The 25,816-nt window shown below is 46.1% G+C and overlaps 6 protein-coding genes across 6 annotated transcripts; 1 reads left to right on the top strand and 5 right to left on the bottom strand.

The window, feature by feature from the left end:
* Positions 1 to 56: 56 nt before the first annotated feature.
* Positions 57 to 8,712, bottom strand: GL218_04030 (GPI ethanolamine phosphate transferase 1; the record flags this gene model as incomplete). Its single annotated transcript, XM_033580611.1, has 11 exons — positions 57 to 123; positions 181 to 2,547; positions 2,618 to 2,742; positions 2,862 to 2,879; positions 3,082 to 3,106; positions 3,197 to 3,402; positions 5,575 to 6,414; positions 6,463 to 6,607; positions 6,665 to 6,852; positions 6,910 to 8,468; positions 8,535 to 8,712. 11 exons carry the CDS (start codon positions 8,710 to 8,712, stop codon positions 57 to 59), a joined length of 5,718 nt encoding a protein of 1,905 aa, XP_033436911.1.
* A 640-nt stretch (positions 8,713 to 9,352) lies between these two features.
* Positions 9,353 to 10,858, bottom strand: GL218_04029 (Monopolin complex subunit pcs1; the record flags this gene model as incomplete). The annotated part of the gene is made up of 3 exons (XM_033580610.1): positions 9,353 to 9,573; positions 9,662 to 10,075; positions 10,132 to 10,858. 3 exons carry the CDS (start codon positions 10,856 to 10,858, stop codon positions 9,353 to 9,355), a joined length of 1,362 nt encoding a protein of 453 aa, XP_033436512.1.
* Positions 10,859 to 11,634: 776 nt separating this feature from the next.
* On the top strand, positions 11,635 to 15,597 carry GL218_04028 (Cystathionine beta-lyase; the record flags this gene model as incomplete). The annotated part of the gene is made up of 6 exons (XM_033580609.1): positions 11,635 to 11,697; positions 11,765 to 12,047; positions 12,102 to 12,474; positions 12,527 to 13,067; positions 14,147 to 15,421; positions 15,478 to 15,597. The coding sequence occupies 6 exons, from the start codon at positions 11,635 to 11,637 to the stop codon at positions 15,595 to 15,597; spliced, it is 2,655 nt and encodes an 884-aa protein (XP_033436511.1).
* A 3,912-nt stretch (positions 15,598 to 19,509) lies between these two features.
* On the bottom strand, positions 19,510 to 21,075 carry GL218_04027 (Membrane protein TMS1; the record flags this gene model as incomplete). The annotated part of the gene is made up of 3 exons (XM_033580608.1): positions 19,510 to 20,815; positions 20,886 to 20,965; positions 21,025 to 21,075. The coding sequence occupies 3 exons, from the start codon at positions 21,073 to 21,075 to the stop codon at positions 19,510 to 19,512; spliced, it is 1,437 nt and encodes a 478-aa protein (XP_033437482.1).
* Positions 21,076 to 21,596: 521 nt separating this feature from the next.
* On the bottom strand, positions 21,597 to 22,358 carry GL218_04026 (Endoglucanase-7; the record flags this gene model as incomplete). The annotated part of the gene is made up of 1 exon (XM_033580607.1): positions 21,597 to 22,358. The coding sequence occupies one exon, from the start codon at positions 22,356 to 22,358 to the stop codon at positions 21,597 to 21,599; it is 762 nt and encodes a 253-aa protein (XP_033437481.1).
* Positions 22,359 to 23,277: 919 nt separating this feature from the next.
* On the bottom strand, positions 23,278 to 24,210 carry GL218_04025 (uncharacterized protein; the record flags this gene model as incomplete). The annotated part of the gene is made up of 1 exon (XM_033580606.1): positions 23,278 to 24,210. One exon carries the CDS (start codon positions 24,208 to 24,210, stop codon positions 23,278 to 23,280), a length of 933 nt encoding a protein of 310 aa, XP_033437484.1.
* Between the last annotated feature and the right edge of the window lie 1,606 nt (positions 24,211 to 25,816).

Below are 25,816 nucleotides of genomic sequence, written 5' to 3'. Positions count from 1 at the left end.
ATGTACCGAGGGAGTATCAGAAATATCATCGTATGAATTGTACAGTAGGGCCAGCCTCAGCCTATGGGCATGTCCAAGCCTGAAAAATTTACATCGCTCCCGTTAATACCGAAGAATTGGAACCTAAGATAATAAGCATATATTAGCAAAATCCTCATCTTAATAAATTAAATGACATACCAATCTTCGACATTCAAGGTAGCCGGCACAGGCTGCTGTCCGGATCCGGTACTCCAGCTATCACTTGGACTTTGGCCATCCGGCATTCCCGTGTTGACCTCGCCTCCCGGCCACAGGTTGTTCGTCTGGGTCTGGTATCCTCCAATTCCTGGTTGTAAGAAGTTGTTAGCCTGCGGGGGACTCGTAACGGCGACCTTGTTCGGCACCCGGGGTTGGAACTGGTTGGTCTGCCTAGGCGACTGCGGTGACATACCAGCCTGTATCGGGTTCACAAGACTCGGGTCGAGACTTTGCTGATTCTGCGGCGGCGACATTTGTGGCATCGGCATGTGAGAACTCTCAGGGAAGAGCTGATCCGGTTGGAAATTCTCCCATATGGATTGCGAAAGGTTTGGTGAGTTACGAGTCACGAGGTAGAGGTCCGGAGGTGTAGTTGGGACGGAGAAGGATGGGTTGAACGGGGTTGCCGGTCGGGTATGTGGTCTGCTGTTAGTGCCCATGAAAGTGTCTCCAGACCTAGTATTCGGTGAGTTGATGGGTGGGCCCATATGTGGTGGCTGGTTTTGAATAGGTTCGTTCCTGGGGGTTTGAGGACGCGACCGTTCGTACGATTCCTGATGTACTGGTGTATTTATACTAAAGTCAATAGCCATCTCATCGTATTTCCGTTTAGTAGCTTCTTGCTGTCTTTGCTGATGCTGTTCTAGCTGAGCTAAGCTTTGTTGAACTTTCCTATGATGCTTGCCAGCAGCTTTTTGTAACCTCTCTTCCATATTTCTATTCCCCAATATTGATTCGAACAGGGTGTGGACCATCTTGCCTACTAGCCATACCTTAGAAACCTCCTTAAGAGCTTCCATACAGGTCCGAATCCGAATCTGTGTAACTTGCTGGATAGAGAAGACAGGTGACCGCATCTGATATACGTGCATGATGAGAGCAGAGAACAAGCTGTAGACGATGAATGCAGGGCAGTATCGAAGCTCATCATGTGCTGACAAGTTCTCAATGATGGACGTGATCATCCCTGCAGCCTGGAAGGCAATATTTCGCGAAGGGTAGGAAGAGTCGTCTGGAAACCTGGCGGCGCTACTACTATTAGGAGGCATATGTGCCCGGTGTAGTAGACATAAGGTAGTGTAATAGGTGGAATGAAGCAATGCGCTCCAGAAATGATGTCGCGGCATCTCCCAATATACCGATTTGGGACAGTTCTGTAGCCAATCGGCCAAAGCCATATCGCTGTGAGTGAGATCGATAGCATTCTGGCGTCGGCCTTTGGATGCCACAGAATACTGCTGGGATAGGACTAAGCCCATGATCTCGCAAAGCTTGACGTACTGTAGGAAGAATTGAACATGTATAGGATCAGGGGCGACTCCGCTCGCGTTGTCCGGCTCATCTTCAATGAAATCGTCTTCAGTTAACATTTCAACATCTGAATCGTCTAGGTTGATATTGCATGGTCGTCCCAGCGCAACTGCTACAGACCGGTCACGGGTGAAAAGCGTCCACCAGATACGTTTCCATAATCTCTTGTCAGCCTTGGTTAGTTGTGATGCCTCTACGGACCTGTGCATTCCAGATCCTTGAGCTACGATGATAGCAACTCTACTCCAATAAAAGACATTCTTAGTGACGTCTTCCGGACCTTCCCAATACCAACCCATTAAGAGTAAAGCTTGAACTATCGTCACGCGGTCATCCTCATAATTAGCATCGTAAAGGGCTTTTGCTCTCTTGTAAAACGTCAGGGCAGCCGGCGTTGTCGACCCATTCGCATCCATGAGTTGCGGGTTGTGGCATACTCGAGAGCCGGCAAGTAGAACAGCTTGTAGAAGGAGTAACGAGGGTGGGTTTTTAGGATCTCGATATTGCCTCATAAATCTAGTCTTATTTATAACGGGTACGATAGGGTGTATCCATTTGAAGTAAGAATCGATGAGCTCGTCGCAGAGGGACCTAGGCGGAAGTAAGAAAGCCCCACGTCGATGGAGAATATCGACCTCAATGTTATCCAGCTCAGTTAAGCGGGCCCTGGATCCGCGCACATTCTCGGGAAGCGGGTAATGCACAACATCTGAATCTCCCTGGCGATCATGAACCAACAGTGTCAGATTCGACGATTCTCCCAAGAAGGCTACTCTACCAGCCTCGGTGATAGGGGCTCTGGTAAATTTGGGTTTCATGACCAAGTTGAGGTATGTATCATGGGCAACTTCTTCTTTCCTAGCTTGGGCTTCTATGGCGGTCGATGTTGGAACACCCTCGGAGGAGTGTAACACAGCCGGTCGTGCCGGGAAGGTATTAGAGGAGCCGGCATTGGGTGGCTTCGGAGAGGCTTCTTCGATAACGTCCCCACGGTCGCTATAAACGATCTAATCAATCTCTTGATATTCAATTGCACCACAAGTAGCCGCCAAGACTATACACGCACCTGTCCGAATCCTTTGCCGCGTTCGCCTGGGTCTTCTTCCTCTTAGGTTGTGGGATTTTGCATTCGATTTGGAAGGCGACACAATTGGTACAGGGGACGCCAAGGCTCGCCGCATCGCATCGCACCTAATAATTTATGTAAATATCATCTTCCTTCTATGAACGTTTTCGATATAGCCATTTATTTGATTTTCTTTTTTTTTTTTCTTATATTCGACGAATCAAAATACGGCGCTATTTCGTACCTTTCTAGCATGACAAGTCTGTTGGTATCCGAGTGGTCAGTTTATAAATGCAGGGTAGATGGAATATGGATCGCATTCTTGAGATGCCTCGGCTCTTTTAGAATAATCCCACCTCGAGCCCCAGATAGGTAGCTCGAGCTTGAAATTGATAAAAGGGCGCCAGATAATCTCTACACCACGAAGAGAAAAGGTATAAAAAAAAAGGAACTAGAATACGCACCTCACATGCCCTCGAAGCACGTTGTCTAATTCAAGTTCACTCTTGGTCAGCCTTTTCGTCGCAAACACATGGCGCATATATATGAATATGCTACCGCACTAGATTATCTACAAACCTTCGGAAGCTCATCGCGCCTTGTGCATTCTGCGTACTCGTCGTCGACCCGGGTGGTGTGTTGTAGTTATTAGAAGGAGGTGTATGTAGCGAGCCTGAGTCGGATAGCGGCGGCGGCGGCGGTTGCTGCTGCTGTTGCTGCTGCTGCCTTGCCAGATCACCACCATCAGAATTCATATCGGCGTCCATCCAGATTCGATTCGCGTCCTATTAATTATATACGTATATGTTACAGCCGAAGGGAGGGAATATATGTATGTAAAGAGGAAGTATCTCGTCGTCAAAGCGAAAGGGACGTCGTCGATGGACTCGGACTTTGGGGTTAAACTTCACGGTGGCTCATCGTCTGGTGAAGCAGTATATGGATTGGATAAGTTAGGATAGGCAGACGGGTAGGAACATTAACACTACCTCGGGGTTGGTAGGTTAAGTGGAAGGCAATCGGAAGGGTTTGCTAGTGAATCGTGGGCATGAACATGCGGAAGATAAAATTATTAAAAGTTGAATGAAGAGCTTTGGGGACCACAAATGGAGGCGATGCGAATAATGAGAGCGGGTTAGGAGTTCAATGCGACAAGGGGAGCGCGGGAGCGGATTTCGAATTTGACGTCCCGCGCTTACGCCAGGAGATTTGGGGAGACTCAGGAGATTTTTCTTGATGTCTTCGGTGTCTATAACAAACTGAACTTTCTAACTCGCCGAAGCTTTCCACACTTCTAATGCCCTATTCTCGAGTTGTATAATACAACGATATCCCGTAGCTGCCGGTATGGAGAAATGTCCGTTTAGTACATGTAAGTCTTGTACCTGATCCATTTTGGTTATTCCCATGTACCTATCATAGTATTTATTGGTGTAAAGTACATGCGGATATTAAACATTAGCGTACATGTGCCTACTAAAGTTTGTTCTTCTTTGTGCTACACGGGCATGCATGGAATACCTACCTACATCCTATATGTACTAGTTAGTATCTTCTAAGTAACACCTACCTCCTAAACGTATATACATATTACTACATAGGTAACTATAGGTTGCTAACAAATGAAAATACCTGCTTGATGTAATATTGCAGCCCTAATTATATGAAAATAAAATATCTAAACAGGTACGAAACGTCTCTCAGTAATAACCCAGTCGCACGTGGTGGGGCTTTAAAAGAATAGGTACATAGGTATTACCCTTAAACAACTCCTTTAACATGTGAGATAACTAACTATTATATGCGATCATCTTTTATAACCCGGTTTTTATATCTCGTTAGAAGTTGAGAACGCAACGCAACGCACCTAACGCACCTAACGCACTCTTACGTGTATGTTTACAAGCTTAGAATAATGGAGTAACTTGACTAGTCTGTTTGCTCCGTATTCAGATACCGATCATTCGATGAAATGTACAATACAGCTAAAGGTCGTGTGTAATCATACATATTACTAGTATATATATACCTACATTACATACATGGGTATTTTATTGACATGTGAAGAAGAGTGGGAGGTTGACTCGGCGGCGAGTCCGTTTTCTTTTAGTCTATTCTCATCCCTGCTACCCTTACGACCCTTAGTACCCTTACAAGCCTGTCGGGTGACGAGCTGGTTTTGGCCACGACCTCCGTAACGAAGCTCAAAGATCTAGGTTAGGAGTAAGTAGCCTTACGTTGTAGGACACATCAACGCCTACATTAGGTACTTAACATAGCATAGCATAGGTACCTATCTAAAATCCTAGATTAGCCTAGATCACAAGCATTGATTACATATACCAACGACACGATACGCTTAAGCATTCTTCTTCAGCACGAATATACATACGGCAGATACCCGTCATATTCGACTAGCTGTAGAATTGCTTGGCATTCAAACCTGAGGAAATGTGGAGAGTTATCTCGCGGTCTTAACATGTTGACACGATGCTAACACGTCGGGGCTGCCGAGGCATTTACCAAATGTAGAGAGATCGTCAACATACATACATAGGCTGTGGACAGTAAACGGCAAGCCTAGTTTTTTCTCTTTAGAAATTGCGTCGTACATATGCAATTTTTGGCGAGTTTGAGTGGACATTTCACCTTCAGCTAGGCGAGATCAGCTGTATATCTACTAAACATTCGGTCTGGAAGCGAATTAGGGGGTCTCGTATCGAGATTCGCTGTTACGACATGAGGACTGCATGAAAATTCCATTCATGTAATTGTACTACAACAAGCATGCATGTACAGTATGTACAAATTGTATTAAAATCTTTTTATAAGCTTATAGCAGCGATTCGCTTCGTGTATAAACACATTTAGTTTTCACCTGAAGGCGTTATTTCTTGCCCCTTAATTTTCCCGTTGGTTGTCTCTGTCGGCGCTTCCATTGCCTTTCCGTTCCTTACAGCAGCTGCCTCGTGCGAGTTGTTCACTTCGATACCTGCAATAAATAATGCGCTCACCCCTTCTAAAGCGGCCACGAAGACGCAAAGAAGGCTGGCTATAGCAAAGTGACTAATTGTTGACCCTATCTCAAGCCACGAGCCCTCATCCTTTACTACCCAGAAGAAGTAGAGTGTTAGTACGTCAGTCAGGGCCATTGCGACCATAAAGAGCGCCGATGGCGCTACTCCAATTCTCATATTGAGGATACCCAGGTTCGCTGATATTAGCGCAAACGGGATCATAAGCTTGAGAACTAGAAGTGTCCCCTGGGAAAAGGGGTCAAATACTGGAAGAAGTCGGTTTACGCTTTCTAAACTGAATGAAGAAATAGACGCGATATTGCCGGTGCTGAAGAAGGCCGATTGTAGTAGAATAAAGAAGAACAAAGCCACACGAGCATCCGATAGAACTAGCGGCCGGAATTTGGACACTACCGCCTCCGCCGGTTTCTTGTTGTTATCTTTGTCTTCCGTCGACCCCTTTCTAGTTGACTTGAGGAATTCGTAGGTGTGGTGTTCCAATCGTACCCAGGTAACTAGTAACAAGCTGAATGCGAAGTAAAATAGACCCTCGTAGGAGATAGTAAGGATGACGAAGGTTGGTGCGCATGTAAGGAAAACAACTAGTAGCCTATGAAGGTAATAGTGATTAGGTTGAAGTCGATGAGCGACAGGCATCAAAAACGATACGACCAACACCAACCACCCTACAGCCTGGTTCCCGCGTGGCAAGCCCTGTTTTGCTTGAAGTGATAGAGCACTGCTCCGAGTGACAAGCATAGCCAATATGATAAGCCCAACCTGCTCTAGTTAATATGACACATTAGTCAAGTGAAGTGGAAGACTCACCTGAATCCCAATTAAAGTTCGGGAAATTTCATTACCCTTCTGCAATGTGCTGCTTTTCTTTGAACTTGAAGAGCCGGCCAGGAACTTATCTTCGAAAATCAGGTACAGGATGCCGACAACAACCATGAGCGAACCGCCAATCATGCTATTAACTGCTTGTTAGTTTGGTAGGATCAAAGGGTAACTAATCAAATCGACCTACGTAAGGGGTATGCTTTCGATTTTCATTGCTGGTAGCAAAGTAAAAATACTCATTACCAGACATGATATAGACCAAGTCGCAGAGAGAACTGAGTACTTTTGGAGGAAAGATACTCCAGTAGTTAGAGGATATAATGCCCCCACGATATACAGTATTGTAAATATTTCACGATGGATATATCCAAATGCCTATGAATGTTAGTCATCCTTGTAAAGTCTCCTAGGAAATCGGAGAGGACTATTTACCAGCGACACAATGATGCCAATATAGATGATAATATTGAACGTAAGAGATAAGATATTGGGCCCGGTTTTGATGTGCCCAAATAAGGCCTGTCTTCCCTTAACCAAACTGTCCCTACGAGCGTAAACTTCTTCCCAGAAGAATACAGGGAATAAAGCGTATGCATAGTAGGTGATGGGTGAGTGCGACACGATGAAGGACGCGTAAAGTGTAACAAGGATTGAGGAGAAAACAATGGTGCCACCAAGGTTTCTCGAGGGCTGAGTGCTACCTTGCAATACATGTTGGTTCAAAACGGTTGTCAAAGCGTACGCCATCCATCCTAGATAGCCAATGGTAATGAGAGCTCTCAAGAATAGCCAGTCGTAAGTCTGCAAATAGCGCATTCCTTCGAGTCCGATTTTCATCAGCGCTGCGGACTCCTCGATAGCTTCTTCAAAGTTTCCATTATCGATTAACTTTCTGATAGATGACACTCGATTTTCGGGAGATGAGCCACTCTCTTCGCTTAAGGGCTTATAAGATCGGTATCTTATTTCTGTTGTCTTCTTGTTGTTCTCTTTCACTTTGTACATTTCTAGGATTTCCTGAGCGTTCACTAAAGACGCTTCGGCCTTTTCTTTGATATTTGCAGAAAGATACGAAAGCGGAAGTTCTCCTACAGAGTTGGCAGGAAACTCGACCCCGATCAAGTAGGCCATTAGAGCAGCAACATCCGCTTGATGTACGTCATTCCTCTTGATTTTGTCCAGGTTCCAATCCGATGAGTATTCGTCGTGACCGGGGGCGATAGTCCCTGAATACACATACGGCTTGGCTATACCTGATCCCCATGCGATGAGCGGGGTCCTGGTGTTATCTGGATGGCCGTCTCCATGGCTTCCCCAATCGCTCATGCCATGATCAGCCGTAAACACGAAAGCTGTCCTGTCATCGTTGTAAAACTTTTGAATCAGCTCCGTTATTTCCTTGACGCCTTGGTCAACGACTTGAATATTTCTGAGGTATTCCTTTGAGTATGGTCGATACGAATGACCATTAGTATCTAATCCCAAGAGATGCAGGAAGAAGACAACTTTCTCTTGTCTTAAAGCGTCATTTAAGGTCTTGTTCTTTTGCGCGGCAGCAAATACCTCCTTGACATGATCAAACACGTAAAAATCCAGCTCAAGCGCCTCTTTAGAGAAGTCCTCGAACTCCGCGTCGTAGCAATCCGCATCTATCCTGCCAGGAGTTGCGCCTTGTTGGAACATAGGCAGAATATCAGGGCTACCCCAACTCCATGTGTGAGCGCTTCTATTAAAGACGCTATCGAAGTTGACCGGGTTCAATTTCCAACCGGTTGCAACAGCAGAAACATCCTCGTAAAGTCCTGCGATCAGGGCGACATGTCCGGGTCGAGATTCTGTAGGTACTCTAGTATGAGACACACCAAATGTGCCATGTTCTAGCACACGGGAACGCAGGTACGGCGCGAGCGGTCTCGGGACTTCGTCGGCTTCGGTTTCGGGGAACGGTTCGGGGTGTGACTGAAAAGCCTTGTCTGCGCGTAACCCATCACCTAGTTGATACATCCGTTAGCGACGGCAATTCTAACCCTGATACTTCACAGAGGAACGGTACACACCAACAAAGAGTACCAGTCGATCTGCCGGCGCCTTAACTCCGGCAGGTCTCTCTACGCGGAACAACTGCATTCCACTAACGATGGGACTGACGAAGTAGACATCGAAAATGGAGTATATGTAAATCAGGTGGAATACCATGGCTATAGCCAGGAATCTGAAGCGACTGGTACCCGCCATCGCGGTAGATTTCAAAGGACAAGTGGTGTCCTGGAGCGGAAAAAGCTGTGGTCAAGTGAAGGAGCTCCTCACCAAAATTCCGGGTTTTTAGCTGAGATGTGTTGGTCAGCCCTATGCGGATCCATAGGAAATAGGAGAAATATATGGACGAATTAATGTGTTATGTCTTTGTATACGGTCTAAGATGAGACCTGAAGATGTTTTCCGACGTAGAGTACCTAACGTAGGAGAATATCTGTGTTGCAGGTTGAAATTGACAGGTTGCAACCCGCTTTCGTGACGGCCGTCAAGGTGTCGGTCTTGGGAAATCGCGTCTACGTTTACAGGGATTCTTAAGAGCTACATGTATTTAAGGTACGGGTACGGGTACGGGTACGGGTCTGCGGGTGCACAGACAGGGCTGATTACGTAGGTGCCTTAGGTTATTAGGTACCTACCTAGGTTGGGTACCTAGGTCCTTAGGTAACATATGTGGGGGAACGAGTCAACTCGACCTTCAACTAACCCCTTATCTGAATAATAGGGGGGTTATTAAACAACAAAGAATTATATTCTGGTATCTGGATATCTACAACAATTCATTCCCCACCCGTCCGGAAAACTTACTAGCAAATAAATAAATAAGCGCGCAGCCCTCTCTTCACTCATACTCTGGACGCTCCGTGAGTGCCTTCATGACCCTTGCGTAAAACCGCGCAGCGTGTGATTGAGGGAAAGTAATCTCCTCAACGAGATAATCAGGTAGTATATCGATCAAATCCTGATCGCGACTTGAGTTTAACTGAGGCATGTATATGAATTGAGGCTCATCAAGTTTCTCTGTGAGCTCTTCACCACCTACGACCAGTTTAAAATGGAGAGCTAGAGAAATAGGTTAGCCTATACTCTGTAGCCCAAATAGTTGACAAAGAAGGATATAATAGAATTGCAAATAAACTTATAAACTTACTTCCGTTTCTACCTGTCTGGATACAGTCGTAAGTTTCTCCGCTTTGCTCCCGCTTGACACCACGGACAATCAAGCCGGTCAAGTCTCCGTATAGATCTTCTTTCATTTGCGCCACCTGAGCCGCGGCTTCGGCATTGGCAAGAAGTCGGTTATTCGCACTTGACCCTTTAATAGCACTACTCGGAATCTTGGTCGTCACTTCAGCTGATCGGGCAGCAGATAGCTTCGTGGTGAGTGTCTTGACCTCCGTCTTCGCCTCCATCAACGAAGCATTGGTATCATTGACTTTGCTTTGAAGTTGGTCTGCTTTAGTCTGACTAGCTTCTAGCTGTTGTCTCAAACGTTGTGCTTCTTTAGCAAGCTCGGTTTGGGCAGACAGCTGCGCTTTCAGAGTTTCGATGAGCTGGTTTGCAGCTAGAAATGGTTAACCGTCTCCATAACGATTTAAAATCCTCTCGTTTGATACTTACTATTAGCTCTCTCCTCTGATTGTTTCTTAAGTCGGTCATAATTGCGCTCTGCTTCCTTAATTCCAATCTCTCGTAAGTCTCGATATTTTGCCTCTAAGTTATCATACTTCCGACTCAGGTCTCCCACTCGTCGTCTCATCGATGGTTCGTGAAGCTCGGAATCTGATGCTGGTACTGTTCTTTGATTTATACCGAAAATATTATGTGATTGGATACGTTGGACTGAGGAGAATCCGTGGCGATTATGAGGAGGTAAATCCTCTATCTGATCATATTCTTCTGTGCTGAAACCCGTCATATTGGCTGCTTGCGTCTCCGGAATCTCGTCCTCGGCTGGTTGGGTTTCGGGGATTTCGAGTTCTGCAGGTAGTGTGTCGGTATTCGTCTTTGGCTTACGTCCCCTTCTACCTGCTGGTCGAACCATGGGTTCCGATTGATCGGTAGTCGATATTTCGTCATCTTTGGATATCTTCGGTGCCTTCGCGGCTCGTGGCCGACCCCTCGAACCTTTAGGCTTCGCGTCGCTAGTTATCGACCCCTCTTCTAGCTCATCCTCTACTACCGGTGTGATCTCCTCTACGGCAGGTCGTTTGTTGCCTTTCCCTCGGACGGCTTTTTCTTGTACATTTGCTGATTTATCAGATAAAATTTTTCGTACTGGGGGTTTCGTTGTAGTGGCACCTTTAACGGCAGCAGCCGTCGCACGGGTTTTCCTTCCGGGGGCCATGCTTGTAGTAGTAGCTGCGTCTTCAGCTAAGATATCTTCTTCCTCGTCGTCCGAACCCACTAGCCTAAGTAATGCAGCCGCCTTCGCCTTTGACATTGAACGCGACAACGAATTGGCGGCGCGTCTTGTGTGTTTGATAAGGTCGTGTGTAAGTCTGGCTAGACCCAATTATGTCTAAGCCAAATAATGCTATAATGCGATTGTATGAATTTTGAATTTTTCTAACTCCAGCTTTATACAATAGTTATGTCAATCACGCGACAAAAGACCGTGGAGATAGTGTATGTATCCTAGGGTGCGATGAGGGTGGGATGTGTTTGTCGCCAATCATATTTTGGGATTGGAGGGTCCCAGTAAACAAAAAAATCCGCAGGGAGTGCAACATCCATGTCTCCACAAATGTACATGCTGTTATGTACCTACGGATTCCCTTACCTGTGTGCATGCTGGCAGGACCTAAGAAAGTCAAAGAATTGGAACATAATCGATAAGACGCCAAGGTAATACGTAGGACAGCCACGTTCTACATGTGGCGTTGATACATTAGGTACCTAGGTACTGTGTAAGCCCAAGTTACCTGATTGCAGTACATCCAGTTCCAACATTTTAATCCTGAGTCGGAACTGTTAGGTACGTTAGGTACGCCCGCTTGCCTACATTTGTGGCGTGTCTTAACCTTAAAATCCACACGGACTGTATTTCGACCGTCTTAATTTCTCCCAGCCAACTGGGTGGTGTATCCAATGATTTCCAGCGGGATCAAGCAGTCCTTCGCCATGGTTGACCGAAGACGAAATGGATCTGATTATTTCTGGGACTTACTATTGATTCTAGGCACGGTGAGTCAAAGTCGCTTCATTGGAATTTATACATGGCCGGATTGGCACCACTAACACCGTTCGCTAGGCTGGAGCCGCTTGGTTTCTTACTAGAAATGTCATATCGACTCTCCAAGGAACCCTCGCCGATCCGGACAAGGAGAAGCGTGAGCAGGCTCGACTCAAAGCGAAGGCAAACCTTCAGAGGCTACAAAAGTCAAGAGAGTATGAAGAGGAAGGCATAGAAGAGGAAGACTCGAACAACGAAACGAAACGGGGTCCTCGGATAGAGGATTTAGTCCTTAACGAATATGAGAATCTTGTTGCGTTGGAGGTTGTCCCCCCAGAAGACATACCCGTCGGGTTCGATGGTTAGCACACTTTGTCTAATCTACTTGGACTTATAATTCTAATACGTACGGCAGACATCGGTGGATTAGAGGACATCATTGAAGAAGTTAAGGAATCCGTCATTTACCCGTTAACGATGCCGCATCTCTACTCCCACGCAGCGCCCTTGTTATCCGCGCCGTCTGGCGTGTTACTCTACGGCCCTCCGGGTTGCGGAAAGACCATGTTGGCAAAGGCTGTTGCACATGAAAGTGGCGCGTCCTTCATCAACCTTCATATTTCAACCTTGACCGAAAAGTGGTACGGAGATTCAAATAAGCTCGTACGAGCAGTCTTCTCTCTTGCTCGTAAACTACAGCCTGCTATCATATTTATCGACGAGATAGACGCAGTGCTAGGGACCAGGAGAAGCGGTGAACATGAAGCTAGTGGTATGGTCAAAGCAGAGTAAGGATGCTTCCGTGCAATAGCCGTATCAGGAACTAACGATAAATATTAGGTTCATGACGTTATGGGATGGTTTAACTTCTGCAAATACGCAAGGACTCCCTGCAAGAATCGTCGTACTTGGCGCTACCAACCGTATCCATGACATCGATGAGGCTATCCTCCGCAGAATGCCTAAGAAGTTCCCTGTGTCTTTACCGGATAAAAACCAACGGCTACGGATCCTTCAGCTTGTTCTCAAAGATACCAAGACCGATCCTAACAACTTCAACATTGAGTATGTAGCGAGGGTAACGGCCGGCATGTCTGGTAGCGACATTAAGGAAGCTTGCCGCGATGCGGCTATGGCCCCGGTACGAGAATATATTCGCCAGCACCGAGCAAGCGGAAGCTCTATGTCTGCCATTGACCCATCTAAAGTACGAGGAATCCGCACAGAGGATTTCTTCGGGCGAAAAGGTGCTGGCCAGATTCTTATGAAGAATCACGCACGAGCGAAATCGTCAAGTGACGAGTATGAAGACGTCGAGGACGACGCGGAAACCGTTGAGACATCGACCACGGGTGCGAAGACTGCGGAGGCTGCTACGGAGGTTTCTGCATAAATGTGTGCTTGGATGAACATAGGGTGAACATAATATGAGCTATCAGGGGGGGGGGGCGGAGAAAGGCGTTTACGTCGGAATAACTATCGGAATAAATAGGGCTTTTTTCTTTTAAATGATCACCACTTGGGTTGCAGTTAGCACTAGATATCGGTTTGGAAGACATCACTCTGTACAATGATATGAATTCCCACGATGGATTTGTTTCCTTAGGTTCGATGCTTACGAGTATATCTTGAGCTGTTGAGGTTTACCTATCTCGATAGAGCTATCGGCACGTATGATCATAACATTATTATTAGTGAAATTGGCCTACGAGCCATCTATTCCAAAGCAATACCTCAGCTATGTAGTATGTCACAATATATCGACTTAACCTAGTTGTCTATGATTAATTTGCCACTATTAATCACTCAACTCGATGGATACTCCGGAAGGTTTATAAATAGACAATATTATTGGATATACATTTAACTATCTAGGTGGTGCTTGGTATAACATATTCAAAAGAGCTCATATTTAATATTGAATGTCTTAGTAAAGGCCTAAAGCTCCCTAGAATACTAGGTAGGCAGGAACAGAATAAATTAGGTAGGGTAGCGTGGATGTCAGCCCTATGGGTCAAACAACGTGGTCTTGGCGCATCATAGGCCATCTTATCGATGTACCGATCGGATGCTTTGTCTACCGTCCAAAATCACGTCATCTATAGCGATACCCGCGTCTTCCCCAGATTTTACCTCTTCAACCCGATAACCGGATGCTGCAAGGAACGTTAGACCCCACACCGCTCTCTTTTGAGTCAAGCTGTACAACCTGACGACCTCGGACAAGCAATCACGGAATTTCTTTACTGATTTACATCCGTCAGCATAACCTACCTATTTGAATCTTTTCATGTTCTTACCTCGAAGTCGCCCCAATTTCCTCTCTAATATACTTATACGGTTCCCTTTTATACAAAGAGTACGATAGTTTAACCGTCATTTAGCAAGTCAATTGGGTTCTATCGGTGTTACTGATAAATAAAATAAAAAAAGGTCTGGGTCTAAGTTTTAAATCTTTAGATTCCCTTCGGCCGCCGGGAGGTCTTGTTTTCATCTCGTCACTCAACCATGGACGACTCTAAACCTCTAAACAAGGCCGTTTCCAAGGTCGATATCGACGGTCATACTCTACCGCCCTCACCTGCTCCCTCGAGTCCTTCTAACGGCCGTCGACGTTATGCTCTTGCTACTGAACTTGTTTATACCGAAACCAAAGACCAATACGGTGCCTCAAGCATCCCAGTCTACCAATCCGCTACATTTAAGCAGACCTCTTCCAAGGGTGGCGATGAATATGACTACACACGATCGGGCAACCCAACCCGAACGCATCTAGAGCGTCACATGGCTAAGATTATGAATGCTAACCGAGCCCTTGCTGTTGGTTCCGGCATGGGTGCTTTAGACGTTATTACTAGGCTGTTGCGTCCTGGAGATGAAGTGATCACTGGTGATGATCTGTATGGGGGTACCAACCGGCTACTTACATATTTATCGTCGAATCAAGGCATCGTTGTCCACCATGTGGATACCACAGAAGTCGAAAGGGTACGCGAGGTTGTCTCGGACAAGACTTCCATGGTGCTCTTGGAAACCCCGACCAACCCCTTAATCAAGATTGTCGATATCCCGTCAATTGCGAAAGCTGTCCACGACGCTAATTCAAAGGCGCTCGTCATCGTTGACAATACCATGTTATCGCCTATGCTATGCAATCCCCTCGAACTCGGAGCAGATATAGTATACGAGTCAGGTACTAAATACCTATCAGGCCATCATGATATTATGGCAGGCGTCATCGCATGCAATGACACTTCTCTCGGTGATAAGATGTATTTCACTATTAACGCTACCGGTTGCGGTCTCTCTCCGAACGATTCATTCCTTCTCATGAGGGGAGTCAAGACGCTAGCAATTCGTATGGAGAAGCAACAAGCGAACGCTCAAGTACTTGCCGAATTCCTCGAGTCTCACGGTTTCCGCGTACGTTACCCTGGGTTGAAATCTCATCCACAGTACGATCTTCATTGGTCCATGGCGCGGGGTGCCGGAGCAGTCTTATCTTTCGAGACCGGTGACGTCGCCTTATCCGAGAGGATTGTTGAAGCTGCGAAGCTATACGGAATCAGCGTGAGCTTCGGGTGTGTCAACAGTTTAATCAGCATGCCGTGCCGTATGAGCCATGCTAGCATCGACGCAAAGACAAGAAAGGAGCGGCAGATGCCCGAGGACATCATTCGACTCTGTGTTGGTATCGAGGATGTCCATGACCTGGTCGACGACCTATCCCGTGCAGTAAGTATCACAACATAGGTCAGCTTTCATACCATCGTCATACTAATGTCAATTAGCTCGTACAAGCAGGTGCAGTGACAATTACGCTTGACGGTTTTCATGCGGTAGGAGCTACAGCACAGGTCGGAAGCACAATTTCGAGCAACGATACGTCGTCTGAGCCTACATTATCTTGAGATCCTGCAGAAGTTCCGTGTTTTGGAGCCAATCGCGGCATATCGCGATGTAACACTGCAGCAAAATCATATTCTCACAATAGAAAAAAGCGATATTCCATTGCTGATCCATTGTTCTTACTAACTATTGTACATAAGGGACTGTAACACGCACCCAACCCCTGGCCCCCTGTGCGAGGGCTTGGTTTCCTTGAGTTACATGTACACGTTGATGCAGACCCCAGCAAAGTTAACGCCTCGCAGGCGGTCTAGACTTATACTTAGTATATGGACAGCATTAAAACAAAAAGGGGCGACACATACTGGACAGCTGGTTGCTGGGTCACCTCGCTGAAGGGGAGTTTCTCGCGTTCCGTCTCATTTGCCCAGATTTCTAGCATGGTCGTCTGAGAAGAACCTCCCCCACGCTGGGATGTTCCTTGCGCGGAACTGCTATCAGTTTTGATGCCATTGCCGCTATATACGTTACTTAGAATTAAAATCTTATTCTCGGCGATACTCTTAACGAACCAGTCAGGCATCTTCTCGGCCTCATGAGTGCTATGTGGCATTGTGTTCGTTAAAGAGTTGAGCTATGGGATCGATACGATGCTTAGCGATGGCTAGTGACTTTGAGAAGACAAGTCCAGGGTTAAAACTGATAATATTAAGAAAAAATAATTAGAACATAAAAACTGACTGAGTTGAACCTGCGGGTTTGATTCTCCTCCTAGCCATGACTAGACCGGACTCTTATATAGATATGAGGATTGGCAACAACCATGTCTTCGTAGCGGTTCGGTGTCTAGACAGGAACAAACCTTTCTTACGTAGCTCTATCCTGTGGGTTCATCACATTCTCCACGCCAACCTGTAGAGCTGAGAGTGAGTTTCCATTGGCCTTCCAAGATAAAGCGGATAACAAGCAGTAAGAATATGACTGCAAAAACGTCGTCCGTCATATCACCATACTTGGATATATCACACAGACTGGCGTACATATATGCCGGGTATGAGTCAAATCTACCTACATAGCAGTAACGCTTCGAAATTCGAAAAAAGCCGAATAACAATACCCCCCCGGCTCGTGCAACGATCGCTCTCCATTATCGATCTGGGTGTGCTACTGTGGCTTGCATCATCCAATGACACAGAACACGCGCAGATGTACTGAAGGCGTGCTGCTTGTTGGAATTAGGTATGACTTAGCGAAGATTCGGCTCGTAAGAGATGCTACTCGTTGCCAAGAGCTCTCTATTCATGACTACATGCTGTTCGTTAGATTAGGGAGGCTGTTGATTTTTAACCGGTGAATAGCTGAAAAAGGTTTGATGTGGAAATAAAGACACATACACACATACACACACCACGGTCGTCCCAATCTACCTAAGCACATGAGATCAGATAGACAAGCGCCACTGGCCGCCGATCTATCAACCCGAAGCGAATTGTTAAGCTGTTTCGAGGGCGAGGCACGGGGAGGAGGGGCGGTCAGGTGAACTGGCGCCTGCAATGGACATGCGCGTACCCGTTGATACCATTACGTCTACGTATCGTCAGAGCTGCGATTGCAATTGCAGCTCTTCACCGCCTTTGACGGGCGACACCTCGGGCATGCGAACGACTGACTGACTGACTATTATTTCTTTCTCTCGAGCCGCAGTACCCGAGCGCTTGGCTTGTTTACAAGGAGGCATGTCCGTGTTTGTCTGATTCGCCGACTTGGGGGAACATCTCTGTCTCTGTCTTTTCCCCCTATTTTGTGAGACCATTCTTACTCTTACGGTCTCTCAGCAGCAGAACAGCAGCAGCGGGCAATTTCTTCAGTCGACCGTTTACAGGATCAGAGACAGGAGAGGAAGCGGTACAACACCAATAAAACGTGTTTGCTATCTTGGCATCGCAGAATGGACAGAGGCAAATGCGATGTAGTTCAAGCACCGCTGCTGCTCAATATCAGTGGAAGCCTTTCACTATCTGTAGGTAAGTATGTATATGCATTTGAGCAAACAAGTCGGAATATCAAGCCTTGTATGTAAGTCGGCGTTATAATTAAGACATACATACGTTCCCACATGCAGCGTGTATATGGGGTGATTATATGCCGCTGCCCCTGCGACATCATCGCTTCAGGGGCGAAATTATAGCTTTGTAGGTAAAAAGCTTCCCTTCGTCTATAATTCTTCCTCGAGGCTCTAGAAAGAATGACCCGGCGATAATCGAAAGCGCCCAGCCGATCAGCCTCATTTTTAAAGCCCAATGAACCGACGGCAGGGCGTTTTCTTACGTACCTAAGATAAGGAGCTTATCATGTCATTATTTTCCGCAGTATGATATGTCATATTTCTTGTGCTGGCTGGCTGGCTGGCTGGCTGGTCCTGTACGCTGTCTGTTTAATTTATATGAAGTTGCTTGCCGTGGGTGGTCACGGCAATTCTGTTGTTCAACTGAGACAACACATCGAGCTAAGACGCTCTATACACAGGTACCTTGACCAGTTGAAATTCACGTGAGAATACGGTCGGTCATCACGACCATGTTTCGGCAAGACTCGTCATAGAGTTCTGATATGTCTCTGGTGGCCTGAGTAGGATCTGTTGAGGCTCTGGCGCCACCCTAGATATCAACACCGTACATATCACTTGCTATGTACGTAGCTATAATATACTCTAAGAAAAGTCTTAATAGCCTCATGTTGATACTATGTATCTATATACATCCTTACACGTAACGATCAAATCCGAAGATAAACTAAGAACGTGGTTGCTTACCCCCTTTCTGTGAAGCGTAACGGCAGCCGTAGCCTATAATAACAAAAAACGAACTATATCCTTAGCAGGTATAACAGCATTGCGAATATAGGTATTATTCACCTCGGTTATGACGTCCCACCACGTAGCCGCCTGCTTACTATCAATACCTACCCATATTGTACTACCGTGAAACTGCGCGGATATCATGTGTGAAATGTGAGCTTTAAACGACTGGAAACTTATAGCTTAGAGGTAGTACAAGTAAAACCCGGAAGGAAAGGGGAGAGAATGTAATTCAGTAAAGCAGTTAGAATACTAATTCATATGATGAGCTTTTCCACAGCCTCTTGCCACCTAGAGACAAGCCCATTTTCCGGTGTCAGCTAATAGATGTCCGTTATATATATGCCTTACTTTCCTCAAGACACCTTTCTGGACAGATGTACCTGGTCCCCAAGGTGTCCTTTCGATCCACAATGTTCTTCCTATAACACCAGGCAGCTATTTGAATTATATTTATACCTCGTCAGATATACATAATTGAGACCACGACGAATAAACACTGGAATAAACTAATATGTAAATAAATTCTAGTATGTTGTGCATAATGATTATCAAAAGACTATCAACTACTATATCCGCATACGCCTTTTCTATCTCCACTAATGATTTGGTAAAATATTGTTGAATAGGAAGCTCTAGATCTTATCCCTTCAAGACTACCTTTCAAGATGTATATAATCTATCAGCTATCTGTTATAATTAATTACTATGAAGTGATCTTCCAGTTCATCAGGGGACATTTGTCGTAGATTAACGCCAGAAAAAAAGGTAACAATATATCAGAATCTATACTTTTGCTTTCCTCGCACATATAATCGCAATGAATTGGTAGATTTTATAGACTAAACCACGCTCGTAAGCCCTCGAGGGTAAATAGTTTATCTCGCGATATTCCAGTCAAGTAGCACCCAACTACTCCTTAAATTACACAAACGACCGCCTAGCAACACACATAAGAGATAGAACAATCAAAAACTTATGTGACTGAGTATTGGTTTAAGTAGAGGTATTAACATAGAACGCTTGTTAAAAATACACTCTAGCAAGCAATGCTTCAACATTCTAACATAGCAAAAATAGGTAACTAAATTATACAAAAGGAGCTCCACAGGTTACTCTAGGAAAAGTCAAACCGCTCCGGTAGGGCAATAGGGGCTACCAGGGTCCAGATGTACATGCCGTAGCAGATCCAAGCGCTGACAATCTTGACCCAGCTAGCCCAGTATGTCCTCCCGACGGTCGCGAAGTCGCTGTCTTGAGGAAGGTCGTCTAATCCTTCCACCGTGCCTGTGAGCAATGTGGCTACCCAACACGTCGCCAGGAAGAAGATGACGTGGAACACCGAGTAATTGTACTGAGTTCTACCCCGCTCATCATCATTCGGCGTCTTGCCGCTTTCTTCATCCTCATCGTCGGATAGCAGGGCGTCGGCGGGTAAACTACCTTCTTCGACTGCTCGGCGAAGAACTGCTCGCATATCCTCACGTCCCGGCTGTTGAGTCACGAGATCGTGCTCATCCTCGTCTGGAAGCTTGATACCACCCCTATTGTTACCTAGGCCCAGACTCTGGGTTGCTGCGCGCGTAGTAGTATACGCAACTGTTAGCATCGTTACGATGGCACCGATCACTACGGATGTCGTTCGAGTACCCTGGGCACGAACTAGGGGGTTGCACTGCTTGTCGTCGGGTTCCATCGAGACGGCGGACATGGTAAGATATGTGCAGTAAACCCCGACCATGGCGGCCTGCGCCAATCCAGCCTTAGGGTTGTACTCCTGAACGACTGGGTGTACCGAGATAATCGAAATGGCAACCCAAAATAGGAGGTTGATGGTAATCGCGGCTTGGTTCATGGAGCAGCCGCTATGAGCGAAGAATACATATTGTATGATAGTCATGGCCAGCGAACCAATGTACATGCTGAGGGTTGAACCAATTAGCACGCCTCTCCAGACTTTCGAGTCGGTCTTTTCAATCTGCTCAAGGCAGTACTCGGCCCAGTTATGCGCAAGATCGACGAGGAGGATAAGACCGAGGACGAGGAAGAGCATAGCGCCGATGAAGGCGATGTAATTACCGTAGACCTGGAAGAAGGCATCGGGAATAAGGAACGACATGACAACGAAGGCGAGCCAGGCGATGATTTTAGGGCCCCAGAAGCCATTCTGGAGGGAAGCTCGCGGGTTTTTCGTAGAGGCGACACCGAATAACAGGCCGGCGAAGATAAGGTGGAAGAGCCCGAGGGCGAAGTTGATTCGATGAACGGCCAGCCAGCCGTAACACTTGCCGTTTGGACAGTTGATCTTAACATAATCCAACATCAGATGCTGCAGTTTTTCGATGGCCCAAGGTGTGAGCATGATCCACGAGAGAATCGAGTTAACGAGGAGGAGGAGGGCGTAAGCGATACGGGTAGCAACACTTGAAGTTCAATGTTAGTTAGTCTGCGCATTGCGACACGGCATAGGATAATAGAATATAGTTATCTTACCTGTTGCCGCACTTCCCGCAGGCGCTGCATACCATGGAGCATGTAGCGGCGCCACAGCAGCTAGCAGCGAAAGATATCAACTGGATTATCGTTAGTCTTCGACCTGCTGGATTAAAGGAATCAGAGTTGTTAAACATACCGTGCCAGCGCCGGGCAGCGCCAGGAAGGGAAGAGATAGGAGCGCTCCCATCCTTGATGAAAGGTTGCAATATCGATATGGTGTCTTTTTTTCTTTCTTGTTGTATTTAGAGTAGGTTTTTTTATGTTGAAGGGAAGAAAGAATTTATGATAGGATGAGGCGTTGCTGTCGAAGTTGGCGTGACGCCGTGCGGCTGCGATGGGCGGAAGTTACGCACGGACCATTTATACTGTATTTGGCATTGCATTACGTAGGGTCATGCGACGCGCGCGGATACAGTAAAGTGGGTATACAGTAATATCTTTAAATAGAGATTATTCTAGGACTGAGTATATTTATGTATCTCCTAAGTAAGTCATCGTTAAGCTTACGGATCCGTACATTTCACTTAAATAACATCAAATTGCCAAAATTATAGAAGTCAGTTATGAGGTTAGCTTAAATAGCTAATTTTCATTATTCCTCAAGCTTAGCTATTCCAACATCCGAGCAACGGAATCCGACTTTCTTTCTCAACCTTACCCACATTTCGCCGCACCATGGCCCGCTCCGAATCCTTCAATAATCCTTCTCTAACCAGTGAATAGCGCCGGGCCGGGCATCGGGTAGTCCGTAATAGTACCGTACGGGCTGAAGTGGATACCCGGGTCAGTGTTCTTGTACAGCGCAGTGCCGAGGGTTCCACTGGGCTTCGCCGTGCCCGAACCCGTGATCTGGATGTTGAAGCACTGGGGGTAGGATTGGGCGCCGTTTAGCGACCCTCCGCCGTGAAGAGCGATGATCTCGTGTCGCAGGACGTAGTTGCCGGGCGCGATAGACTTGGGGATCGTTGTCGTCCACGTGTTGTTGTTCGCGATCAGCTTCGCGCTCGCCCACTCCTGCGTGGCCGCGTCGATGCCGCTAGCCTGGATCTTGATCCACTTGAGCTTCGTCTTGTCTGCCTTGCTGCAATCGCCGTCGCAGGGAGCGATGTAGTCGATGATGGGGCCGTACGGGTGCGGCCACGCTCCTCCTGCCGAGGTGCCCCACTGGAATACCACGGAGCCGCCGGCTTTTACCGTCGTCGTCAGTGAGCCCGGGGCGGAGTTCTTGTGGCAGTTGATGTCGGCGGTTTGGTAAGCGTCGGGGGCGACGAAACCGCTGTCGAGGTTTTCGGCGTACCAAGCGGCTAGCGGAGGCACGGTCCCTCCGTTCTTCTTGTCATAGTAGTAATCCAGCAAGAAGCCAGGTTTCTGCACACCGTCCGCTACATAGCCGGTGACGTATCCGTGCCCGAGAGTCGTGGTGACGAAGGCACCGAGCAAGGTGATGAAAGAGGCGGTAGACACAGGCATGGTGAATGAGAATTGGGATTACACGAGTCCAATATCTCTACGAACTACAGCTAGTGAGCAAAATAACTGATAACGGTAAGAAACAGACATTAAAATACACCAGGAGCACCCATCCTTATTTATCGCAGAGGCTCCAGCACCAAGAATTACATATTATATACGATGCAACGCTACTGTCTGGATTAAAGCGTTCGCCACGGCGCATGGTTGGAAGGCAGTCTACGATTTCGCGATCCTAACCGGTGGGATTTTAAACTGTTCTCTTCTAAAAATAAAAGCCTCATTGATGCTTATGTTTAGTGGTTATTATTCGTCACTCTGCTTAACGAAATGGGTTTTCGGAGACCAAATTACCGCGTGCGGAACTGGGCAAGCCGAAGTTACGTATTCGTCTTAGGGCTACGATGACAACTACGCTTCTTAATTTTTACTAACTAACCGCCTCATACCTTATATATATTATATGTATTGGCACTGTTTATATATTCTATCACATGGCTTTTACATATTGTCTTGTTTGTGATGAAAGTTGCTTTTCCTGCGAGGTGAAATACTCGATGCGGCAGCTGGAAAAACTGGTGGGGATGATTGACGGACCGATTGTTATGTTATGTTATGCGTATTGCGCATTACGCATTGTTGAGAAATGCAAAAGCGAATGTATTGCTACGTGGAGATCATCATACCCATTTTCCTCAGTACCACCTATTTGCCATTTGCCATTTGCCATTTACCATTTACCATAACTCCTAAAGTCTCATGAGACATACCCTTAATTACAAAAATGTTTCGCCGTGAAAGATTCCCAAGGTATTAAGCAGTAGGTATAGGACTTAAATTCCTCAAATGCTAAACCGAATGCCAAAACGCTGAATCCATAAAAAAAAGATCTCGTACTAATTAATCTCAATTCTTCTTATCATAAGGTCTTGATTTGCGCCTCAACTGGTGCACAATCTTCATCTTGCTTTTGCGGCTCCTCGTTTAGATCGAGTAATACCAACTTGGGAATACGATTAGCCGGATGTAGTGACCATTCCCGAAAATCGTAAGAGCCGCGACCACGATTTTCGATCACGTTGGAAATAAACCCTTCTAATTCTTCTTGCGGTAGCCATAGATGCAGGTAATTCTGTATCTGCTTGAAATCGGATGCTCTCCAGAGGTATTTGACGTAAACGGGTCCATATAAACGGGGTCGGAATGGTGGGACGCATAGATATCGCACGAGCTCCTCCCGGTTGTATAAGAGGTTCTCCATGTACGTGTCTGTCCACCACCAATCGTAAAAGTCGTCGTCTCTGTCTAGGTTCTTTTGTATACAGACAACGTTACGGACTTTCATGGCGATCTCCGGTGGTATCTTCGCTGTGACATAATGGCGGGGGGCTTCTTGAGTTTCCTGTTGCTTGTCGGGCAACTCTTCTTTCTTTTCTTCCTGGAGATACGGGAATGTATCAATGCCTCGAATCGAGACGAAAAAATCATATCGCGGGCTAAGATAGATAGAGCCCTTTACTACGCTAGCAGTTTGAATGGCTTTGTTGATGTATTGCACTTGATATGAACATTTGCTGTTACGACCGACGTCTTCTTTTGAGAGACGAGGGACTTCGTAGACATCAAGCTTGGCTGTGTAGAAAGCCTTGGCTTGATAGCGACTCTCGGAATTGACCGAGAGAAGTGAGCTTGCGTGGTGCTTGAGGGGTATGAGACAGAGCGGCGACTCATTAGTGATGGGGGCATTCTTGGTTTGGCCAATTATAAGTAAGCGATCGCGTGCTTCCTGGTGTAACGCAAGATCCCAGATCTCTAGACGTAACTCAGCAGGAAGACTCGCGAACGTAGCCATGGTGACAGTGACGATGACTATGGGTTTGTATAAGTGATAAGAGAGGGATAAGTGAGAAGTCAAGGAACATGAATTTCAACTTTTAGGCCATGATCCGGTCAAGTTATAAAGGAGAGTTATCAGACCAAACGCGGTAGCGCGGGTGGCTCGGTATGCTGGGCATATGTTGTGTCTCGTTACGAGGCGGGGGTCACATCGATTACATGACGTATCAAAGCAGTAGGTCAGGATATTGTTATTTCCTGAAGTGGCACAAGAACTGCAGTACATGTTTTCTCCACTGGTGATCACGAATTAAAATTAGGGGACTTGGGGGGGGATTTGGGGGGGAAAAGTCATAAAGGGCCACATGACGGTGTAGTCAATTGGATGTTGGAGTCAAAAGGGGGTTATAAATCAAAGCTTTGTCCGGGTATTCGTTACCTCGGAAGATACAACTGAATACGGAATATATTAACTAAACTAGTTTCATGGTGACATGTTCACTAGTTAATGGATACCCCTTTATGTATTATTTATATAACTAGCTAAGTATTTATGAAGTTTTTATTTAATTAACTACCTATCTTATAATATTTCAAGATGTTACCGAATACTATTTTGTTTATTACTAACTCTACCTTTTCCTCTTCTCTTCGTCTGTTGAATAAGACTTTCCCAACGACTCCAACATCTCCAACTTGCTCACGCGATGACGTTTAGATGCGATGAATCCTATATGTATCATGTATGTAGGTAGCTTACCCCAGAATAAACCCCCCCGGCCAGCGACTACCGATAGCTTACAAGTGTAGGGGGTACCGTACGATCGTATTCAACAAGCCAGAGTAATTGGCCGTCGTACTTCAATGACCAGCGTGTTGCTGTACTAGATCAAACCAACGCTATACCCAACTTGGTACCATCTTGAATCCTTCAAAATGTTTCCATTTCCAAGGTTGCTTCCCCCCACTTTTAAAAAAAAAGGAACTAAAGATGGCCAAGAGAAAAAGCCCCTTTAATTCATAATTCATAACCTTCAACTCTCGTAGCAATGGCTTCTAGAATATCGACCCCCACTTTAATCCGATTTACTAAACTGGCCAAGGCTCAAAATGGATCAGTTATGTTCAAGCGGTGACTATAAAACTATGAATTGGGTATAGCACCAAGCTAAGCAGGGACGTCCATGGCCAATATATCCAACGAATATCAACCTATGGTAATGGGAACGTTTTCACCGATAGTAAGTAGTTGTTCATGCGAGCAGATCATATTGGGTACTTATATGTAGTTAGGTATGATATGAATGTTGGTACATTGTACATATAATATGTACTTAAGATGTGTATTAGATAAAAGATGGACCCCTTCGGCATGGATACCTACAGGTACCTATGATTACGGAGGCGTGTACATAGGTACCTAACTATAACTCATCCCAAGCTCTTTGCCAGATGCCGAAATACCGGAGTACACTAATGCCCCCATAAGGATAGTCGATCCGTCTCGTAGCCCGAAACAGTAAGGGGTCTGAAGCGAGATAAGCCGATAAAGCGCAATCCCCCGTTACGTTAATGATTGCGATTGCGATTGCGACACGTCCCAAAAACCCTCCCACTCCTTC

Source organism: Daldinia childiae (assembly GCF_008694065.1).
Source record: "Daldinia childiae strain JS-1345 chromosome Unknown Scaffold3, whole genome shotgun sequence".
NCBI classification, from domain to species: Eukaryota; Fungi; Ascomycota; class Sordariomycetes; order Xylariales; family Hypoxylaceae; genus Daldinia; species Daldinia childiae.
The sequence above is the reverse complement of the archived record's forward strand: the minus strand, read 5'-3'. Positions and strand labels throughout refer to the sequence as shown.